The 23,193-nt window shown below is 30.4% G+C and overlaps 1 protein-coding gene across 1 annotated transcript in view; it reads right to left on the reverse strand.

The window, feature by feature from the left end:
* Positions 1 to 6,331, reverse strand: part of LOC114331560 (nose resistant to fluoxetine protein 6-like) — a 112,052-nt gene extending 105,721 nt beyond the window's left edge. Inside the window, exon 1 of the mRNA XM_028281166.2 lies at positions 6,050 to 6,331. Coding sequence (XP_028136967.2) covers positions 6,050 to 6,233 — 184 coding nt within the window. The 5' untranslated portion in view covers positions 6,234 to 6,331. The remainder of the gene's footprint in view (positions 1 to 6,049) is intronic.
* Between the last annotated feature and the right edge of the window lie 16,862 nt (positions 6,332 to 23,193).

Consider the following 23,193-nt stretch of genomic DNA (forward strand, 5'->3'; position numbering starts at 1 on the left):
TCAAAGCCAAATCACTGCATTTCTCGAGGAAAAGTAACCAAATCTTTTTTCAAGTATAAAGTTAGACCTTTGAAAAGGAAAAGAAAAAAAGTTTCTAGCATAAAAATTCAGCGACTTATGATCAACATAAAGTCGGTACCTACTTTTTTCTACGAAAAAATCAGTGAAAACAACCCCCTAACTACCCTCCTAATTAAAATTAATCTTCACCCCTCTGCAATTCTTTTTATATATGTATTATCAATACACCCAAAAAGTTTAACATATTTAAAAGGCCTAGTTTTCGAACAATTGGAGTTTAAAGATAAATGATTTTTTGCAATTTCGTATTTTTCACCGTTTTCTTCAAAATATATCCGAAAATACTGGAGATACGAAAAATTGATATGATTAGTAAATTATACATTTTTTAATGACTAACATTTACCTGTGCACATATTTTCTTTACAGTGAATATTTAGTGAAGTATAGCTGTTTAAAACCTCTGTTTACGAGCAAAAATCCCTTTATTCGAGCCATTTAAACTCACCCCACTTAAAAAGTAAGGAATCTTACGGAATTTAATTTGCATAGTCTCATAGCTCTTCAAAAACCTTATAAAATGAGTTTTGAAAAAACTTTTTATCACCAAAAATGAAGGTGCTAAGTATGTTTATAAATCGCATTTTTTTTTTTGAAACATTCGAGTAGCCCTCTTAGGGATTTTGATAAAGCATTTTTAATGAATATAATACCACGGAGCCAGTTTTTCGGCAGTAATACGTTATAATACGTTCCACTTCCTTCATTCAAATCGAAAGAAGACAGAACAGAAGAAACATCTGCTCATATGTGTCTATTAAATTACTATATTTTCTGTATAGATCTATTAAATTGCTTATAAAAATTGCAATGCTATTAAGGGTTATTTTTAGGGGTTGAAATATTATGATATTATATCCTAAAGCATAAAACAATCATTATTTAACAAATCAAAACCAAATTTTACCCATATTAAGGTTTAGAATGGTTTTATATAATTTTTGAATATAAGGGGTGTTTGCACCCCCCTAAAAATAATCAACGCTCTTTAGCATAATATAGAATATAAAGTACAGAGTGAGATGATCAAAATCCAAGATTTTTATGCAAATCGATGCAAGCCGAAATGATTCTTTTAGAATAAATAAATTTTTTGTACATAGCTCCAACAAGGGTGGTTTTAAAGGTTGAAATATTATGATGCTGTATCCTAAAGCTTAAAACAATTGTTATTTAACTAATAAATACCAAATGTTGACCATATTAACGGTTAAAATGTTATATTATAATTTTTTACAATTATTTTAACAATATATTTTACAATAATAATTTTACCCTTAAAAACAACGGTACAACGGCTCAATATAGAAAATAAACTAGAGGGTGAAATGAGCCAAATTCCGAACATTTTCGTACAAATCTATGCTGGACGAAAAAATTGCGAGGTTTTGCCATTTTTCAGCTTCATTTTCTGGCCTAATAAGGGTTATTTAGTCATAATCCAAAAAGACTAAAGATCGCGTAATAAATAAAAATATTATAACAGAAGGGTTCACAGCGATAGGGGGTGTAAAATACAGGAGAAGTTTAATTTCTTTATTATTTACTTCTTTTATGGATGACATCATTAAAAACACAAACAGAAACTAAACCACTATACATATGTATTGGGATCGTGCTAGTTCGGAAAAGCGACACCTGGTTTAATAGCTCGGCAACTTTTTTCGCACTTTTAATTATATTGGCCAATCATATTGGTCCTGGTTGCTGGATAATTATCAAGGCCATAGCCCAAAAAAAGTATAAGAAGAAAAAGTAAGACTGAGGTTATGTTACTAAAAGGTAAACAATTGTATGTAGCAAATAATAGTTATTTATGTACTAAGTCAGTAAAGTTACCCTTTATCGAACGAGTCTGATATTATGAGCAGAGCGAGTATTGCGAGCGAAGCGAATAACAGACGAGTTCGATAAAGAATCTTTACTGACGTGGTGCATACAAAATTTTATCGCATTTGATATTGGTTTTAACACTTACTTACAATAATTTACAATTTAAGAACTTTTTAAATTTTAAACGTCATAATAATTTCATGACAGTGATGACAGATAACTTTTACAAGATGGCTGATTTCGATTTTTAATCGATAGTTATCAATATTGAATAATTACTAAATCGGTAAAGTTTTAATTTATTTTATATGAATATAATCGCAAAATACTACATAATTTCACTTTTTGACATAAATTTAATTGATAATATCGCAAATTATGTACAATATTTTTAAATAACTAAAGTAAATAAATTGTAAGTTACTCAAATAAATAATCGATTACTACCATCGGCCACTTACATAAAATCTAGATTAATCGCGACAGGTAAAGTAAAATTCTTCTTTCAGTACAATAAAGTGTTACTTTACTGCCGCAAATGAGGGCAAATGAGTACAATATTGAATGACTTTAGTGACGGTTGGAGATAAAATTAATTATTAAAATGCAGTACTGCAAGCAAAATACAATTATTAATAAATTTACTTTTATATAATAATTGCATATCATATCAATATTGTGGAGTAACATATAATTTTTCTTCTTCAATGACAGTAGGTATGAAATATACGTCAATTTGACAATACGAATTATTTAAGAAAGTTGCAACATTTTTCCGCTATTCGCGCACGATCGTTTCTCGTATCCCCTCCAAGTACTTGCACACCGCGAATATTTATAGGGTACCAAAGCCTACATAAAATGGAGATATCAGATTATTTGTTTGTAGATGATGCAGCATCGACTAGATCCAAATAAATTGAACAAGGAGGGATCAAAAGTGATGGTCATAGCAAAAGACAGGATATGTATATAAGTCCAGATTGCAGGAACAGGAATTAAACAGGTGAAAACATTTGAATACTTAGGAGTGACAATTGAATAAATCAGCAGAAAAGAAGTAGAGATGTATAAAAGAATAGGTAAAGAGGATAAATAAATAAACAAATTATACCAAACAATAGGAAGAACAATCATCCACGAGAAATAAATAACGATACAAACTAAAACAAATGTTTTTAAGGCCATATACAACCCAATTCTTATTTATGGGTGTGAATCCTGGATACTGAGTAAGCAACAGCAAAATCAAATAACACAATAGAAATGCCTTATTTAAAAAGGGTACAAGGAGTAACTAGAAGAAATCTTTGTGTGTACTTTGTACGCACGTAAGAATACTTCTATTTTTATGATTTCAACGAAACAAATATATTTTAAACATTTTAATTGTATTTTTATTTGAATATTAAACTAATTTTAATACTTAAAATAATACCAAAAATTAAAAATAACGTTACTGTGTCAATTTTTATGAACTGGAGCTTCCCCGCAATTGCTTTTGTAGTGAGGAATCGTATAAACTCTAAAAACGTCATTTTTCGACAAAAAATTTATACTTTAATTTTTTACTACGGCCGCGCTAAAAGAGCCACTTTCACGCACGCATATCGTTTGCGAAAGTTGAACTTTCCCGCACAGCGTGCGTGAAAGTAAATTTTCCCGCACGGCGTGCGGGAAAGTAAAATACCTTGTAATATAGTATTATAATATATAATACATGCAGTAAACTAATATTTAGATATTATTTACTAATTTATTTTAAATTTATCTTATTGTGTTCATGTTTTAATGAAATTAGCGCGACTATTTCATTCATAGGAGATTCTGACCAATATAAAGCTACAGAAATACAAATTAGACTAATAATTTTTGATAATTTCCCGTCGTCAAGTATATTACGTCAGATGCCCTTCGTTGCTATTAAAAAATACATTCAGTGAAATTAATGACAATTAATGTTTTAAAAATTATAAAAGTGATGTCTTTCAACCGTCATATATTTAAAATAACTGTGTTTACTTGTACTAATTTGTACTTACATAAATAAATTACAATAAAATTTTGGTTTTGAACAGTTTTATTCATGAAATAAGCGCAACAAATTGCACTCGATCTCTAAAATTAAAATAGAATATTTGCCCTCGTGACACTTTGACATAATTTCACTCGCCTTCGGCTCGTAAAATTAAAACTGTCAAAGTGTCACTCGGGAAAAATATAATAATTTTAGAGCTCTTGTGCAATTACTACTGATAATTCGATGAAATAAAATTATTTTGACACAATATTTAAAAGTCAGATCAGTAGACAATTACAATGGTTTTGAATCGTCGTCATGGAAACCAATATCGTCGTCGTGGTAACCCATTATATTGAAAGTTTGGTTTTGACAACCTTGTCAAATAATTAATTTATGTATTTTCACTGCTAAATAAAAATTGATATAACTCTATTTTTTGTGGCTCTTTTTCAAACGTACGGCCCTAGAAAAAATATTGTTCCTAACTCATGCGGAAAGTGTCTTCCCCGCACTCGACTGCTTGCCCGAACTCCGCTATCGCGTCGTTCGGGTCAACGGCAGTCTCATGCGTGAAAATATCACTTTCCGCACTAGTTAGGAAAATAACTATTTCATTGGCTATAGCCTTTCTAGTTTCTGCTGTATTTTTTTGTCTTTGCAAAGAGACGCCGATTGTATCCGAGCGTCTGCGGTCCCTCCGGTGAGTACCGATCCCACAAGCACAGAAACTATTTTTCATTTATTAATTTATAATAAACAAAAAATGATTCTCTAAACCTGTTGTCCGATTTAAGTGATTTTTTTAATATGTTATATCTTTATTCTTTAACAATATCGCTGTAATATTGTTGTTGCTAGACAGGTAAATTGTCATTGTATACCAGGTCTACCAAGCAAACTGTAATTTTTTCTCAAAGTTCGTGTCACCCTGGGGAATATTCTAGCATTTATAAAATACTGAAATTAAAACCCAACTGTAGCATCATGTTTTCTTAACATTCTGTTTTTTGATTCATTCGCTTATGTTGGATGATAATAAAAAAGTTAGGTACTTTATCAACTGACCTTGTTTTTCGTCAATACAGGGTATTTTTTAAATAAGTACGGCAAACTTTAAGGAGTAATTCTGCATGCGAAAATAATGACAGTTTGTTTATAAACGTATGTCCACAAATGCTTCGTTTCCGAGATAGGGGGTGTTGAAATTTTTCTTACAAACTGACGATTTATTTATTGCTCTAAAATCGGTTGAGATATGCAAGTGAAAATTGATGGGTTTAGGTTTTTTGACGACGTTATTTTGTAAAAATTTTATGTTCACCATTGGCGCACAAATGGGTCATATTAGCCGTATGTGCGCCAATGGTGAATATTAAATTCTTAATTGTATGTCAAAAAAAGCACAATTACTACCTCTTAAAAACCACCAAATTTCATTTGCATATCTCAACCGGTTTTAGAGCAATAAATAAATCGTCAGTTTGTAAGAAAAAATTCAACACCCTCTCTTTACGAAGCATTTGCAGACATACGTTTATAAAGCAAACTGTCATTATTTTTTCATGCAGAGTTACCCCTTAAAGTTTGCCATACTTATTTAAAAACGCCCTGTATTGACGAAAAACAAGGCTAGTTGTTAAAGTACCTAACCTTTTTATTATCCAACATAAGCGAATGAATCACAAAACAAAATGTTAGAAAACATGTTAGCTATAGTTAGGTTTTAATTTCAGTATTTTATAAATGCTAGAATATTCCACAGGGTGAAGCGAACTTTGAGAAAAAATCACAGTTTTATTGGTAGCCTGGTATACAATGACAATTTACCTGTCTAGCAACAATATTATTACAGCAATATTGTTAAAGAATAAAGCTATAACATATTACAAAAATCACTTAAGTAGGACAACAGGTTTAGAAAATTCGAGACATCAAAAATGACCCATTTTTAAGGTAGTGCGTTAATTTCTTGGAGAAGTGTAGAAGGATTTCAAAAACGTAAATACTTACCTCTTGTTTTTACTAAATATAATAAAATATAGTTAAACAAATAATAATGTCTGGAATATTATTCCTGTTTTCTAAAGAAAATAATACGAAAATTTCACTTACTTTCATAAGCCCATAACGTAAAATTTTTCAAATTCTCCAAGTACTCTCTGCTGTGTTTGTTGCATAATAAGTTGCTTGTGTTTGTTACAGTCACCGGAAGTGCAGGAAAAATACTTATATCTGAGGGTACACTTAGCCCTAACCAAAATACAAGTATCAAAAATATTTGGCACAGTATTCTCATCTTGGATAACTTCAAATTTTGTTAGACATATAAATAAACATTTTAGTCAGCGTTTTAATTTTATATCAATGGTATGTATGTTACGTGTGTTTTTTAAGTTGCAAAAAACATGAGATTAAGTGATTAACGTATTTCCTTTAACTCGATCTATAGTGATAAAGTAACAACTTATGATTAATTAACTTAATTTGTAGTAATTTATATTTTGTGACATTGAACTTTTATAAAAACTATTTTAATATATTTACATATAACTTATAAGTGCTCATCTGTTTTGAGATGGACGTTGAGAGAAGACACATATCTTTTTGCAGAAATTTTTGCAGAACAGAGTATGTGATTTTATTTTGGAATAAACAAATTTATTTATTTATATCGAAATGTACGAAAAATTAAAATTTATCAATCATTATCAAAGGTTATTGTAATGCCCAATCAGAGCAAACATATGCGCTGTCCTGCGCGTAGCACCAAAAATTAATGTTTATTTAAAAAAGAATGTGTGTGTACTTTGTACGCACGTAAGAAGTTATACTTCGATTATATGATTGTATGATTATAAACGAAATTAATATACTTTTTATTTATATTTTATTTAAATATTAAACTAATTTATACTTACTACTTCTCAAACATTTTTATTAAAACAGTGCCAAAAATTAAAATAATAAAAGAATAAAACACATACAAACACATTAAAAATGCCACAAATGATTTCTGAACATTAATTGTCGGAAAATTTTTTAACTAAATACGTATTTTCTGAAAATAAAATTATATAATAAATATACTTACAATCATAAAATGTATAAAAAAAATAAAAAATAAAAGTTTATATTGGGGTTCGAACCAGCTTATCAGCGCGGTTGGTATTGGGGTTCATTCACCTGAAACGCTTCGCCACGGAGACAATGTGTCATTATGTGCGAAGATCGACTAACTAAAGGGATTAAACTTTTGACATTTTTGAATTATGTAAATCAAATTATTTTGATTTTGAATTGAAATGATTTAGAATTGAAAAAATACAACAAAACATAGAGTAAGAAAACAATATATTAGGTGAATATCGATAGAAATTTTGATGGTAATCAAATTATGTAAATAAAAGTATTACATACTATGTATTTTGGTAGGTTCAAATAGGTAGGTATCTATGATACATTTACAATTATTACGTACCTGTTGTTTTAAAAACTATTTAAAAATCACTACAATTATAAACTTTTTTGATTCTGTCCTCACAACAATAAAACTAATATATTATACATTTGTTTACCTTCATATTGAACAATTATTTATTATTGACAGATCATTTCAACACCCAATCAGAGCCCGTATAACGACTAATAAATTTCGCAATCACTTGCATCGTGCAAAGTGGCTATGTTCAAATATCATAACAAAATTTGATCAACTATTTTTAAAACGCTTACCTACCAGTGTAAGATTCTTTAGCTTTGAATAAGCGAGATCGTAGATCGTCCCGGTTGATTGTTGTTATCCACAGTTCTCTACGCCTTCGAGCTAATAGGTTTTTTATCAGTAATTTTGCGGCACTCATACTAGTCACAGTTTGATGGGCTTTCACATTGGCATGCAACAATCATCTCTTCTATGTTAATAAGTCCAAAAATATAATATGAAAACTATTTAAAAAGGCAGTATAACCATTAACTAACTTTTTGTTTGTTGTTTCTCTTCCTACAAATTTTAAAACGCAACAACCATACATAACCAAACCACAGTCCCACAGCTGTGCCACAGCTGCCATATTGGATAATTTTTGTCATGTCATTTGAACATCCAATCAGAACAAAGTTGTAATGCGACTGCGCCGGGATCAAAGGTTTTAATCCTATTAAAATTCACCCCCATATCGCGCGTAAAGAAGTATAACTTCAAAAAATTCCTGACGTCGTAGTAGTTAACCGATTTTCATTTTGCAAATTGCGAATGAAAGGTACAGTATTTTTCTATACGTAAAAAATTCAACTTGCTGCCTGCTTTATTTCTAGTACTGCATCATTTTGAAAAAAAATTTTACAAAAGCTGGATTGCAAAATTTATTTTGCAAAATCAATTAAACCGATCTTAATGAAATTTACATTTTTGTTTAACTATATCATAAAGTCTTTCTCGGTAAAATATGAAGGTCCTAAGTGTAGCATAAAAAGATGAAAAACGTAAAATGCGAATACTTGTTTTTTTAAAGTTTTTTCGCAATTATTGCTATTTTGCAACAAGGGTAACAATTATTAAAAATTTTAACCAATCTTATATTGTAGGAAATTTAATTATGCAACTTTTATGTGAGTGCACCTTTTCTCGGAAATGAATACTTTTAAAGTTATAATCAAAAAACGACGAAAAAATCGAATTTTTTCTTAGTTTTTTGACATTTTGATTATTTAAACAGTGTTCCGGACCTTTTTGAGTAGGATGATTACACAAATATTATTATACGAGGTATTTTCAAGCAATTTCTGCAAAAAAAATATGAGTCTCCTGTAACTGTTTTTCTTATTTTAAGTTTGAGACACCCTGTAGGGAGAACAAGGTATAGGTATAGGTACACCTATATATGAAAATCGTATTGTAGTCTTACGTTTTGGGAACATTTTGTGTTTTGAATGTCCCTGTTATTAGAAACAAAGAAAATAGACGCTTTTATTGTCTAACATAACGTGTTTTAACTGAAACAAAATTAAATTAACAATGAAAAATAATAGTTAACAAACATTTTAAACATAGAAAGGCACCTAACGTTAGCAATTCTGGTCAATACCTTAAGAGATATTTGTCGACCAAGTGAGCGGTATGCACAGCGCAACATAAGAGACACAAGATTGTTTAATGGAGGCTCTGTGATGGTTTGCGGTGAAATTTCCTTGAGAGTAAGTACGGATTTTTTGTCAACGTGGAGGCTCTTTAATAGCGAGACGTACATTGCACAGATTTTCTTTCTTTGAACACGTTGTTCCGTTCGCACTAAATATACAGTAATGAGCGCGCTAATAACCGGCAAAATAACGCAAAAGATGGAAAATATAAGATATTGTGAAATAAAAAAGATAAAACTAATAGAGGTGGAAATTACCAATATAAACGTATAAATTAAAATTACATTACATATTTTTCCATCTTTAGACGTCTGTGACAGGAGCATTTTGTAAAATTCTCCTGTCACAGTGAGAGTTGTCGTACTCCTCCGATACGTCTGAAGGTGGGAAACTATGTAATGTAATGTTAATTTATACGTTCATGTCGATAATTTCCACCTCTACTAGTTTCATCTCTTTTTACTTCATAATGTATTATGTTATTTTGCCGGTTATTAGCGCGCTCATCACTGTATAGGAAATAATTTCGTCTTAGTGTATGGTATAATGAGACATGGTCTCCTCACGTATTGCATATCATCGGTTTAAACAAATATTAAAGAGTAAAACCGTCTAATTTCTTTGTTATTAAAGATATCAGAGAAACAACAAAATAAAATGTTCACAAAATATGAGACTAAAATCTAAATTCGACGTATACCCACTTTTGTACCTTGTCCTCCCTACAGGGTGTCTCAAACAACATGACAAAAACATTTATTTTTTTCCACCCGGTATAAGTACAACAAAATGTGTGAGTAAACCTTCGTCCAACTGTGTAAATACCAAAGAAAAATCTAACATAATAATAGTTATCAAGTCAGTAAAGTTACTCGTTATCGAACGAGTCTGATATTATGAGCTTATGAGCAGAGCGAGCATAGCGAGCGAGTAGAATAACAGACGAGTTTGATAAAGAGTCTTTACTGACGTGGTGCATACAAAATTTTATCGCCAACAATTTGATATTGGTTTTAACACTTACTTACAATTTCATGACAGTGATGACAGATGACTTTTGCATGATGGCCGCTTTCGATTTTTAATCGATAGGTATCAATATTGAAAAATTACTAAATCGGTAAAGTTTTGATTTATTTTATATGATTATAATTACAAAACACTACACAATTTCACTTTTTGACATAAAAATTAACAATGTCGTAAATTTTGTACAATATTTTTAATAATTACAGTAAATAAACTGTAAGTTAACTCAAATAAATAATCGGTTACTATCATCGACCACTTACATTCAATCTCGATTAATCGCGGCAGGTAAAGTAAAATTCTTCTTTCAGTACAATAAAGTGTTACTTTACTGCCGCAAATGAGGACAAATGAGTACAATAATGAATGGCTTTAGTGACAGTTGGCGATAATAGTTATTTATCGCCAACCGTCACTAAAGTCATTCATTATTGTACTCATTTGACGCCATTTGCGGCAGTAAAGTAACACTTTATTGTAATGAAAGAAGAATTTTACTTTACCTGCCGCGATTAATCAAATTAACTGAGATTGAATGTAAGCGGTCGATGGCAGTAATCGATTATTTATTTGAGGGAACTTAAAATTTATTTACTTTAATTATTAAAAATATTGTACAAAATTTACTTTATTATTAATTAAATTTATGTCAGAAAGTGAAATTCCGTAGTATTTCGCAATTATATTCATAAAATATAAATCGAAACTTTACATATTTAGTAATTAGGTACTTATTCAATATTGTTTACCTGAACAACTATCGATTAAACATCGAAATCGGCCATCATGCAAAAGCATTCTGTCATTGTCATTACTGTCATACGAAATTTTTATTTCGTCTACAATTGATAAAATTCTTAAATCTTTTAATTTTTTATTAATGCAAATATATTATGAAATTGTGTTTTTGTTAATTCGATTATATAAAATATAGGACGGTGACAGATGTTAATGATAATTTGTTAGCAAATATATGTATTTATTTAGATTTTCTACTATTCATCAAGGGAAAAGCAACTGCGCTACAGAAGGCTACACTTCATAAACAATAACGTAACTATTAACGGTATTTTTAATTTTTGGTATTTTATTTTAAGTGTTAAAATTTGTTTAATATTTAACTAACAATACGATTAAACTGTTTAAAATATATTTGTTTCGTTGAAATTATAATAATAGAAGTATAACGTCTTACGTGCGTAACAAGGGCACACACTCTTTTTTCATTAGGATGTAATTAAGTAAGTGTTAACGTTTTTTATGATTAGCGATAAAATTTTGTATGCACCATGTCAGTAAAGACTCTTTATCGAACTCGTCTGTTATTCGCCTCGCTCGCTAACGCTCGCTCTGCTCATAATATCAGACTCGTTCGATAAAGAGTAACTTTACTGACTTGGTACATAAATAACTATTATCGCCAACCGTCACTAAAGTCATTCATTATTGTACTCATTTGCCCTCATTAAACATAAAGTAACACTTTATTGTACTGAAAGAATAATTTTACTTTACCTGCCGCGGATAATCAAATTAACCGAGATTGAATGTAAGTGGTCGATGGCAGTAATCGAATAGCGAGTATTTAAACGTACTTAAAATTTATTTACTTTAATTATTAAAAATATTGTACGCAATTTGCTATATTATCAATTAAATTTATGTCATAAAGTGAAATTCTGCAGTATTTTGTAATTATATTCATATAAAATAAATTAAAATTTTACCGATTTATTAATTATTCAATATTGATAATAATTATCGATTAAAAATCGAAAGCGGCCACCTTGCAAGTTATCTATCATCACTGTCATGAAATTATTTATTATAACGTCTAAAATTTGAAAAGTTCTTAAATTGCAAATTGCACGTAAGTGTTAAAACAATATCAAATTATGTTAACAAATATTATTTTATATCAATAAAACATATCTTAACCGATTGTCAAATATACTAGCAAACGAGAAGTAAACTCAACCTTCCCAGAGACATATCTGAGCTTCTTAGAGACAATACAAATATAAACAATATCATAATACAGCTTTTAACGGAAATAGGAATAAAAGACATTTAATTGTATCACAAATTTTTCAGGTATACTTTTTGTTAGTACATTATGTATTTACTTAATATTATAATCTCTTTTTATTTTTAATATGTATTTTCCATTGTTGTCGTTTATAACCCCAGTGGTTCGGACGACATTAAATTAAAAAAATATATGTTGGCGATAAAATTTTGTATGCACCACGTCAGTAAAGACTCCTTATCGAACTCGTCTGTTACTCGCCTCGCTCGCTACGCTCGCTCTTCTCGTAATATCAGACTCGTTCGATAAAGAGTCACTTTACTGACTTGGTACATAAATAACTATTATCGCCAACCGTCACTAAAGTCATTCATTATTGTACTCATTTGACGCCACTTGCGGCGGTAACGTAACACTTTATTGTACTGAAAGAAGAATTTTACTTTACCTGCCGCGATTAATCAAATTAACCGAGATTGAATGTAAGTGGTCGATGGCAGTAATCGATTATTTATTTGAGTGAACTTAAAATTTATTTACTTTAATTATTGAAAATATTGAACACAATTTACGTTATTAATTAAATTTATGCCAAAAAGTGAAATTCTGCAGTATTTTGCAATTATATTCATATAAAATTAATCAAAATTTTACCGATTTAGTAATTATTCAATATTGATAACTATCTATCGATTAAAAATCGGAAGCGCCATGCAGAAGTCACCTGTCATCACTGTCATATTTAAAAATTTTAAATTGTAAATTGTATTTATTGTGATAAAAGTGTTAAAACGAATATCAAATTATAGTACAGTAGTGCTGCTTTGGAAATGGAAGAAATTACATGAACGCCACCTGAAATACGCAAGAAATCGTTAGAGGCAGTTTCAGAGCTTCTCCCAGCAAAATCCATCGAAAAATACAATAGGCAATATGACATATTTGAAGCATGGCGTGAAAAAAATTGTATTACAAATTATAGTGAAAGTGTTTTACTAGCATATTTCTCTGAATTGCCTAAAGAATATTTTCCATCGACTATGTGGTCCTATTATTCAATGTTAAAGGCAAATTTGACCACAAATAAAGACATAGATATAAGCAATTATAAAAAAACTTTCAGCTTTTTTGAAACAAAAAGGAAGGAATTACATTCCCAAAAAATCAAAAACCCTGCCGCAAGAAGAAGTGCTAAATTTCTTATTAAATGCACCTGATAACGATTATTTTTAATGATGAAGATAATTCAACAAAAATAAAATTACTATTACATATTATATTGTACGTAAAGTTCTTTTTCATATCCTTGAATCTACCATGATTTATGTATAATGTCTTTTCATTTGATGTCAATTATTTTTTTTACATTTTTTACTTGCCTATTTGTTCTTTTTATACCTAATATCGGGCTTGTCTAGCAAGTGGTTGCGTGGGCTAGCGGTATGTGTATCTAGCTACGGACGTGTCAGTACTTGGTTCGAATCCCCCGTAAGGAAAACTTTTTTGTTTAATATTAATGGTTATTGACATACTTAGGCCCGGTACTTTATGCAACTTTAACAGCCGGTTAACTAACCGGCTGTTTATCGGGACCTCTTTAGGGTCTCTTGCGTTGTAATAAATGCAATTATAATTATTATTATACTTAGTTATAATTATAATAATACTTGTAATAGCATTTATTACAACGCAAGAGACCCTAAAGAGGTCCCGATAAACAGCCGGTTAGTTAACCGGCTGTTTAAAGCTGCATAAAGTACCGGGCCTTAGACTATTATAAGGACCAAGTACACACACTCTTTTTTCATTATAAGGATATAATTAAGTAAGTGTTAAGTAAGTGTTAATTTTTTTTATGATTGACGATAAAATTTTAAATAATACTCTTATCGTAAATACTCTTTATCGAACTCGTCTGTTATTCGCCTTGCTCGCTACGCTCGCTCGGCTCATAATATCAAACTCGTTCAATAAAGAGTCACTTTACTGACTTGGTACATAAATAACTATTATGTACCAAGGCAGTAAAGTTACTCTTTATCGAAGGAGTCTGATATTATGAGCCGAGCGAGCCTAGCGAGCGAGGCGAATAACAGACGAGTCCGATAAAGAGATTTTACTGACGTGGTGCATAACAAATTTTATCGCCAACAATTTGATATTAGTTAACACTTACTTACAATTTAAAATTTAAGAATTTTTTAAATTTTAGACGTAATAAAATTTTTATGACAGTGATGATAGATGACTTTTGCATGATGGCCGCTTTCGATTTTTAATCGATAGTTATCAGTATTGAATAGTTACTAAATCGGTCTAGTTTTGATTTATGTTATTCGTTCATCCGGAAGAACCCGTGTGTCCCAACTCAAAAAACCACATTTTTCAAGGAAGACAAAAATATATTTTTTAGATCTTAATTTAACTATAAGTTTTAAACGGAAACTGCTAAAATTTTTAAATTAAAAACGAAGCATGTGGATAAGTGAATGTTTCTAATTGTGTAAGAGGCAAAACAAAAAAACTGTGATATTATATTATTTAACAAAGAAAAAGATCAGAATTTTGAGTGAAGTTACTTTTAAAATATTGGCCACTTTTTTTTAAATTAACGAAAAATATCTAGGAAACTTCTCGAAATATAACGGTTTTTATGTTAAATATGTTCACGTCGAATGTCAAAGTATAATTGAAAACTGTCATTGTCCCGGAATAAAAGTATTCATTTTACCGCCAAAAGAATAATGACACTACCACGATCTTTCGAAGTTGGGGGTAAACATCTATGTGACATTTTTCCTGATAAAAGTATAGGATCTTTGGAGTCAATTTAACAAGATAACTGGATTTATGCATTTTTTGAGTTATGTCACTTTTCTTCCGGATGAGCAATGAATATAAATACAAAATACTATAGAATTTCACTTTTGGGATAAATTTAATTAACAATGTAAATAAATTTTGTACAATATTTTTAATAATTAAAATACATAAATTGTAAGTTAAGTCAAATGCATGATCGATTACTGCCATCGACCACTTACATTCAATCTCGATTAATCGCGGCAGGTAAAGTAAAACTCTTCTTTCAGTACAATAAAGTGTGACTTTACTGCCGCAAATGAGGGCAAATGAGTACAATAATGAATGACTTTAGTGACGGTTGGCGATAAAAAAAATATCGGAATCTGTTAATCCGTTCTAGTGCGGCCGATATGTGAAACAATTGCATATTTAATGATACAAGCATATAATTTGGACCACATATACTACACATATAAAGGTTCAAATTTAGATATGAGGCCATCTCAGATTTTGTCTTTTACAAAAATGGCGGGCATTCAAAATGGCGACTATACATATGTATTTAATAGTACCATAACTTTTGAACGAAAGGTCCGATTTCAACCAAATAATTTTGTATATAGGTTCTTTTTTAGATTTACAAGATGGATGTGGTGAACCAGAAGAATCGGTTTACCAGAAATTGTGTTTTTACTACCTAGTTGTGTATATAAAAATCTGTTTTTTTTTTCAATTTTTTCCCTCTGTAAATATATATTATTTTTTCAAAAAGGTAATACCGCAATTGAAAAAAACGTAAAAATATTTTGTAGAAAATATTTTGAACTTTTTAGTTATGTTAATTACCATTTAGTAAATGCATAACGTATCTTCACATGTAGGGGAGAGTTGGACCAAACCGGATAGGTTAATAAAACCGGGTACCCCTTAATTCTTCTAACTGTCTGCTGCTATCTATTAGACAATGTTAAAATTAGTGTCCCTTCACCACCAACAGTCGTGTGTATTCATTTCTACCTGATTTGAGTAATCTGTGCCGGAGCAGTAAGACCTCACCTGTTTTTTGATGCATAAGACTCGATTTTTAAGGTAAGTTTATAGCTGTTTTCTCCTCTAATGAATAACTAATGGCCATTTCAAAATTTAATAATGTAACCTAGTATATTACCTTTAATTTGGCCAAAAATTTTGAATATTATTTCAAAACTTAAAAATTTAAATAACATTTAATGTCTTGTTTACGAGTTTGACAAAACCGGGTAGTCCGAAAATCGACAAAACCGGGTACCCGATTTTATCAGACTTCCAGTTTCCAGATGTTACTTCCAGTTTCTGCAGTGGATTTTTTGCTTTTAGTTAACTACAACATGTGGCTTCTTCTGTTGAAAAAGCTAGTAAGAAAGCTAGAAGAAAAAATTTAAAAAATCTCCAGTCGTAAAAAAATTAAAACTAAATGAACTTGACAAAAAAAAAGAAAAAAAAAGTGGTAAAAAGGGCTGCACCAAAAACAAAATTTTGGAGAGTTTGGAGGAAGAAGATAATAATCACGATGCGTGTCTATATTACAATTAACTATTTTCAAATTATAATGCGAAGGAAGACTGGATAAAATGTGTGTCTTGGCACCAAATGGGCTTATGACGCTTGTAGTACCGATGATGATGTAGATGAAGTTTTTATTTGTGACTTCTGTTCATAGATTTTCGATTTTTGTTCACATACTTTTAATAAATATTTTATTTTCTGCCCATTAGTCTTTTTACATGGTAATTAAGTTACTACCCGGTTTTATCATACCGGTTGGACAAAACCGGGTATTATGCAATATTTTCATAAAAATAAAAAAAATTAAAAAGCTAAGAATATTTTTAAAAATTGACATTGGCATATCAAACTTAAGTCATTTGAGAATATTTCAATCTGTAGCAAACATTTGCTACTCTCACATAGCAAAAGATACAGACGGTTTTTGGAGTGGTACCCGGTTTTGTCCAACTCTCCCCTACCCTATGTGTGGCCGATTCGTGGAAATATTATGAGAATTATTGTGCATTTAATGGTAGAAGCATATAATTTGGACCACATATACTACACACATCAAGGTTCAAATTTAGATATAAGGTCATCTCAGATTTTACCTTTTACAAAAATGGCGGGAATTCAAAATTTCGACTATACATATGTGACTAATAGCACGATAACTTTTAAACAAAAAGTCCGATTTAAATCAAATTTGATATACAGGGTGTCCAGAAACTCTACCGACAAACGAAGACAGAAGATTCTTCAGATAATTTTAAGACAATTTAACCTTATTCACTTAGTCCGAAATTGCTTCCAAAGGGAGCTAGAGCTCGTTGAAGATGGCGTCTTGTAAAGAGTTTTTCTTAAATACCTCCAGAACGCTTCTATTTAGGAAAACAAAAATTGGTACGCACATTTATCTTCCAGAGATAAATTTATTCCATCCATGGCGAATTTTTAGTACCGTTCATAGGCGTCCGTTTTGGGCAGGGCAACGGTTATTTTATCGCATAACTTTTTTGTCTTTAATTTTTAAGCATTTTTGACTCTGAATTATAAAATTGTGAGGTATTCTAGTACTAAAAGGTACTCTTGCTTTAAGTCGATAGAATACACCGTTTTCTAGAAAAATCGATTTGAAAATTTTTCGTTCTTTGAATTTCAAAAAAAAATTTCACAAAAAACCTATTAAGAAAGACGAAAACTGGTACATTTATTTATATTCCAGAGATGAATCGATTTCATTAATTGCGAATTTCTAGTACCGGTCAAAGGCGTCTGTTTTTGGTAGGTTAACAGTTATTTTATAGCGTAACTTTTTTGTCTTTAGTTTTTAAGCATTTTTGACACTAGATTATTAAATTATGAGGTATTCGAATACTAAAAGTTACTGTTGCTTTAAGTTATTAAATACATCGTTTTTTTTTTGAAAATTTGTTCAATTTTTTTTTCAAATTCCAAAAACGAAAAACTTTCAAATCGATTTTTCTAGAAAACGATGTATCCTACCGACTTAAAGCAAGAGTACCTTTTAGTACTAGAATACCTCACAATTTAATAATCCAGTGTCCAAAATGCTTAAAAGTTGAAGACAAAAAAGTTGTGCGATAAAATAACCGTTGCCCTACCCAAAACGGACGCCTATGACCGGTACTATAAATTCACAATGGATGGAATCGATTCATTTCTGGATAGTAAATATGCATACCAATTTTCGTTTTTCTAAATAGAAGCGTTCTGGAGGTATTTAAGAAAAACTAATTACATGACGCCATCTTCAAAGAGCTCTAGCTCCCTTAGGAAGCATTTATGGACTAGGTGAATTGGGTTAAATTGTCTTAAAATTATCTGAAAAATCTCCTTTCTTCGTTTGTCGGTAGAGTTTCTGGACACCCTGTATAAGTTTTTTTTTATTTGTAAGACCAAGGTCTTGAACCGGAAGAATCGATTTACCAGAAGTTGTGTTTTTCCTGATTTTTATGTAAAAACATGTTGTTTTTTACCGATTCTTTCACCCTGTATATATTACTCGTATTTCTTAAAAAGTTAATAACGGCGTTGAAAAGAGCGTAAAAGAATTTTCTAGGAAATATTTTGAACTCTTTAGTTATGTCAATTACCAATTAATAGATGCATAACGTATCTTCATATGTACCTATGAACCTATGTGCGGCAGATTCGTGCAAATAATATAAGAATTATTGTGCATTTAATGGTAAAAGCATATAATTTGGACCACACATACTACACATACAAAGATTCACATTTAGATATGAGGCCATCTCAGATTTTGTCTTTTACAAAAATAGCGGGCATTCAAAATGAATTTGCCGCACATAGGTACATGTGAAGATACGTTATGCATTTATTAAATGGTAATTAACATAACTAAAAAGTTCAAAATCTTTCCTTTTGTTTTGAGTGAATTTGATGGCCTTGGCCGAGCCAATTAGCCAGACATTTTGTTATTTTAAAAACAAACAAATTTGATTTTTCAATCAGAGGAATTTTTTTTTCTGTATTTCTAACTCTAAATACATAACAAACTAATATTATTATCTACAATTATTATCTAAATAATACTCTATTTTGGTTGTTCATTCTTTCCTAAAAAATATTTTTACACTCTTTTCAATGACGGTATTACTTTTTTTTGAAAAATTAATATATACAGGGTGAAAGAGTTGAAAAAAAAACAACATATTTTTACATAACAAAAACAGTAAAACCACAACTTCTGATAAACCGACCCTTCCGGTTCAAGACCTCGATTTTATTCATCAAAAAAGAGCCTTAATGCCAAATTTGGCTGAAATCGGACTTTTCGTTTAAAAGTTATCGTGTTATTAGTCACATATGTATAGTAGCCATTTTGAATGCTCGCCATTTTTGTAAAAGGCAAAATCTGAGATGGCCTCATATCTAAATTTGAACTTTTGTATGTGTAGTATATGTGGTCCAAATTATATGCTTCTACCATTAAATGCACAATAATTTTTATAATATTTGAAAGATTCTGCCACACATAGGTACATGTGAAGATACGTTATGCATTTATTAAATGGTAATTAATATAACTGAAAAGTTCAAAATATTTCCTAAAACATATTCTTACGCCCTTTTTAATGGTGATATTATCATTTTGAAAAATTAATATGTACAGGGTGAAAAAATTGAAAATAAATTATTTACATAATATAAAATAGTTTTACATAAAAAACCAGGAAAAACACAACTTCTGGTAAACCGATTCTTCCAGTTCACGACATCGATCTTCTAAATCACAAAAAGAACCTATGTACCAAATTTGGTTAAAATCGGACTTTTCATTCAACATATATCGTGTTATTAGTCACATATGTATAGTCGCCCATTTTGAAAGACCGCCATTTTTGTAAAAGGCAAAATCTGAGATGGCCTCATATCTAAATTTGAACCTTTATATGTGCGGTATATGTGGACCAAATTATATGCTTGTATCATTAAATGTGCAATTCTTATATTTGCACGAATCTGCCGCACTATTCATGAAAAAATCAACTATGAAAATGAGCATAATTTTAGGTGATGCTTAACTTTTGAAACTACGTTTAATTGTTAGTATGGGAAACATCAAAAAGGTTCTAAAACTTAGTACGTCTAAGCTTTGTGTGATATATATTTTGTTTATATGGGATTAGCCACAGTTGGTTATAGAAATTGTGTAGAAAACTGTATAACCGCCAAGGTGTTGAGGAGGTTATGCCCTTAAAAAAAAGAATGTGTGTGTACTTTGTACACACGTAAGAAGTTATACTTCTATTACAGATTCCAACGAAATTAATATGTACTTTAAACAGTTTATTTATATTTTATTTAAATATTAAACTAATTTTAATACTTACTCTTTCAAAAAAAAAATTTAAACAATACTAAAAATTAAAAAAATAAACGAATAAAACAGACACAAACACATTGAAAAATGCCACAAAAAAATGATTTCTGAACAATAATTGTTGGCAAAAATTTTAACTAAATACGCATTTTTTGGAAAAAAAATTATATAACAAATATACTTACAATCATAAAATTTATAAAAAAATAAAAAAAAAATAAAAAAATAAAAACTTTTGACAGTTCTGAATTTAATCAAATTAGTTTGATTTTTGTGGACATAAAATATTAAAATACAACAAAACATAAAGTAAGAAAACAATATATTAGATGAAGATTGGCAGAAATTTTGTTAGTAATCAATTTATGTAAATCAAAGCATTACCTACTAGATAGGTACATATATTTTCCAAATAGGTAAGTACCTATGTTATTTTTTTACAATACTGAAACATTTACAATAATTACGCACCTGTTGCTTTTAAAAACTATATAAAAAGTCACTACAATTATAAACTTGCTTTTTTCTCTGTCCTCACAACAATAAAAACTAATATACACAACATTTGTTTACCCATAACCGACATATTAAACAATTGTTGACAGGTCATTGTAATTACCCAATAAGAGCCAGTATAACGTTTGAGCTGTGCTCAGGACCAAGACTTTTGATGAATTCGCGCACATATAAATTTACTCCCAACGCGCCTAAAGAAGTATAACTTCAAAATTACTGTTGACATACTTGGCCATGATGCTGTAGGCAACAACCATGCTTTGGCTGAAAAGATCTGAGGGTGGTTGTTTTATGCCCTATTATACATAAAATTTTAATTACTACTGTCATCGCCAGTTGACTTGACGAGACGCACAAACCCAAAACTGCAGAGTGGCTTATAGGGGATGGTCATCAGTCTCTGTGACGTTGTGCGTATTCTGTCGCCAAGTTAACTGGCGATTGCAGTATGTGTGTTTCTGCATTATTTCTATGTGCTTTATGCGATTCTGTAGGTGGGTGTTTTCGTATCATGTTTGTATATTGTGTGTTGCAAATGCATTGTGTATGATTGAAGACGTGTGTCTTACATTTTCTTATCCGCTATTGACCGATTCATCTTGTTGGGGATCTTCCTCGTGATTTTCGGCCTTCTACTTTTTCTTTGATAATATCAAATTTTTCTTATGCATTTTTGTCTTGCACTTACTATGCTGATGATCAGAGGCGTGCGGTCCATGGAAGCGGGGGAAGCACCGCTTTCCTATACTTCCATATAAGAAAATACATATATTATTAATTAGTATTTAATAGGGAACTTGCAAAAATTTTTAAATATTAAAATGATATTAAAAAACATAAGGTAACATGATCTTAAAACGCTTGCATGCGAAAAAAACAAATATTTTTAACCCGTACGCTAATTACGACGTTTTGAAAATGCTATAAAATTCAAATATCTTAGGAGGCTCTTGAACGTCCTTCTGTTGGTTCGACGTCACCGGCCACGGTGAACCGGAGGAAACAACGCGATTAAGGTAGGTATCACGGGTATATTACATTTTAATCGTCTTTAATGAAAAATTCCTAGGTATTATTTATGTTCATCTTGTATATTGTAATAAGTAGTTCCTCAATCAGCTTAGTTTTAAACTGAAATTGATAAAGTTGAGTGCTACCTTGTAAAGAGTTTAAAACGCATAATATGACGGACGAGGGTTTTTCAAAAGGTCAATCTGACTAACTTACCTACCGTTGATGTCTTCATCGTAGCAACTTTTATAAAAAGTAGTAAAAGCTATTCTATTGGAGAAATGCGAGGTGTCAAGGCAAATAAGTAAGAGTTATTAATAAGCATGTTTAAACCGTTTATAACAATAGTTTGGTACCATTATATTATAGTACTTATACGGTTTACCCCGTGGGTTTTATCTACCTACCTCTAATCGAAGGATTTCGTATATCCTGGAAAAGATTACGGTGTAATTTGCATTATAATAAAGATTATATTTTATTGTAATGTTTATTAGTACCTACTGGAGCCTTTCATTATTGTATTCAAAGCCTTCTGAGAAAAGATTATGGTGATTAGCAGCAACAAAATCATTCTATACAAAGTTAATAATACGCATAAATAAGAAGAATCATTATTGTAATTTTACAAGTTAATATCTTTATCATCTCAGCTTATACTTACACCGCATCCCTCGGTAGACCGCAAGCTATAGTAGAAACCCGGCTGTAGACCGCATACTATAGTAGCACCAATACTTTTTAGTTACTCTTACTTTTATTACTAAAAGTTTTTGTTTATTTTTAAGTTACTTGTTTCTTCTTTGTTCTTCAACACAAGAAACGAACAAAGTAATTTCATAAAAAAGAACTTTTTGATACATGTCAACAGAGATAAAATGTTAATATTTTGCCTGTCACAGAAAAAATCATTTTTGCCACAGAGTAAAACAAGATATGTCAACTATATTATTTATCTATGGGCAAACTGCATTAAATGCAATGGCCCACCCCGAACGGACAAACGATACGAGTGGCCTGTGACGTCAGACCCCAGGTCTCGCTTTTGAAGTTGTTTAAAACGGAAATTTTAGGCGCGGAACTTTGATTAGATGTTGTACGTACACTATTCATTGTTAAGACGTAATATTTTAAATATAACATTTTAAAACATAAATTAACAATTTTATGCAAAAAAAATTTTTAGTGCAAGTTCCCTATTATCAACAATGTTTCCCTAATCTAAGTAATCTACATATTATGTAGGCAATAGGCATTGAAATATTATTAAAAATTGATCGCATACTCAAACGGACTCAAATATTCACACAATTCAACGACTCAGTCCGC

This window comes from Diabrotica virgifera, chromosome 2 (assembly GCF_917563875.1).
Source record: "Diabrotica virgifera virgifera chromosome 2, PGI_DIABVI_V3a".
NCBI lineage: Eukaryota > Metazoa > Arthropoda > Insecta > Coleoptera > Chrysomelidae > Diabrotica > Diabrotica virgifera.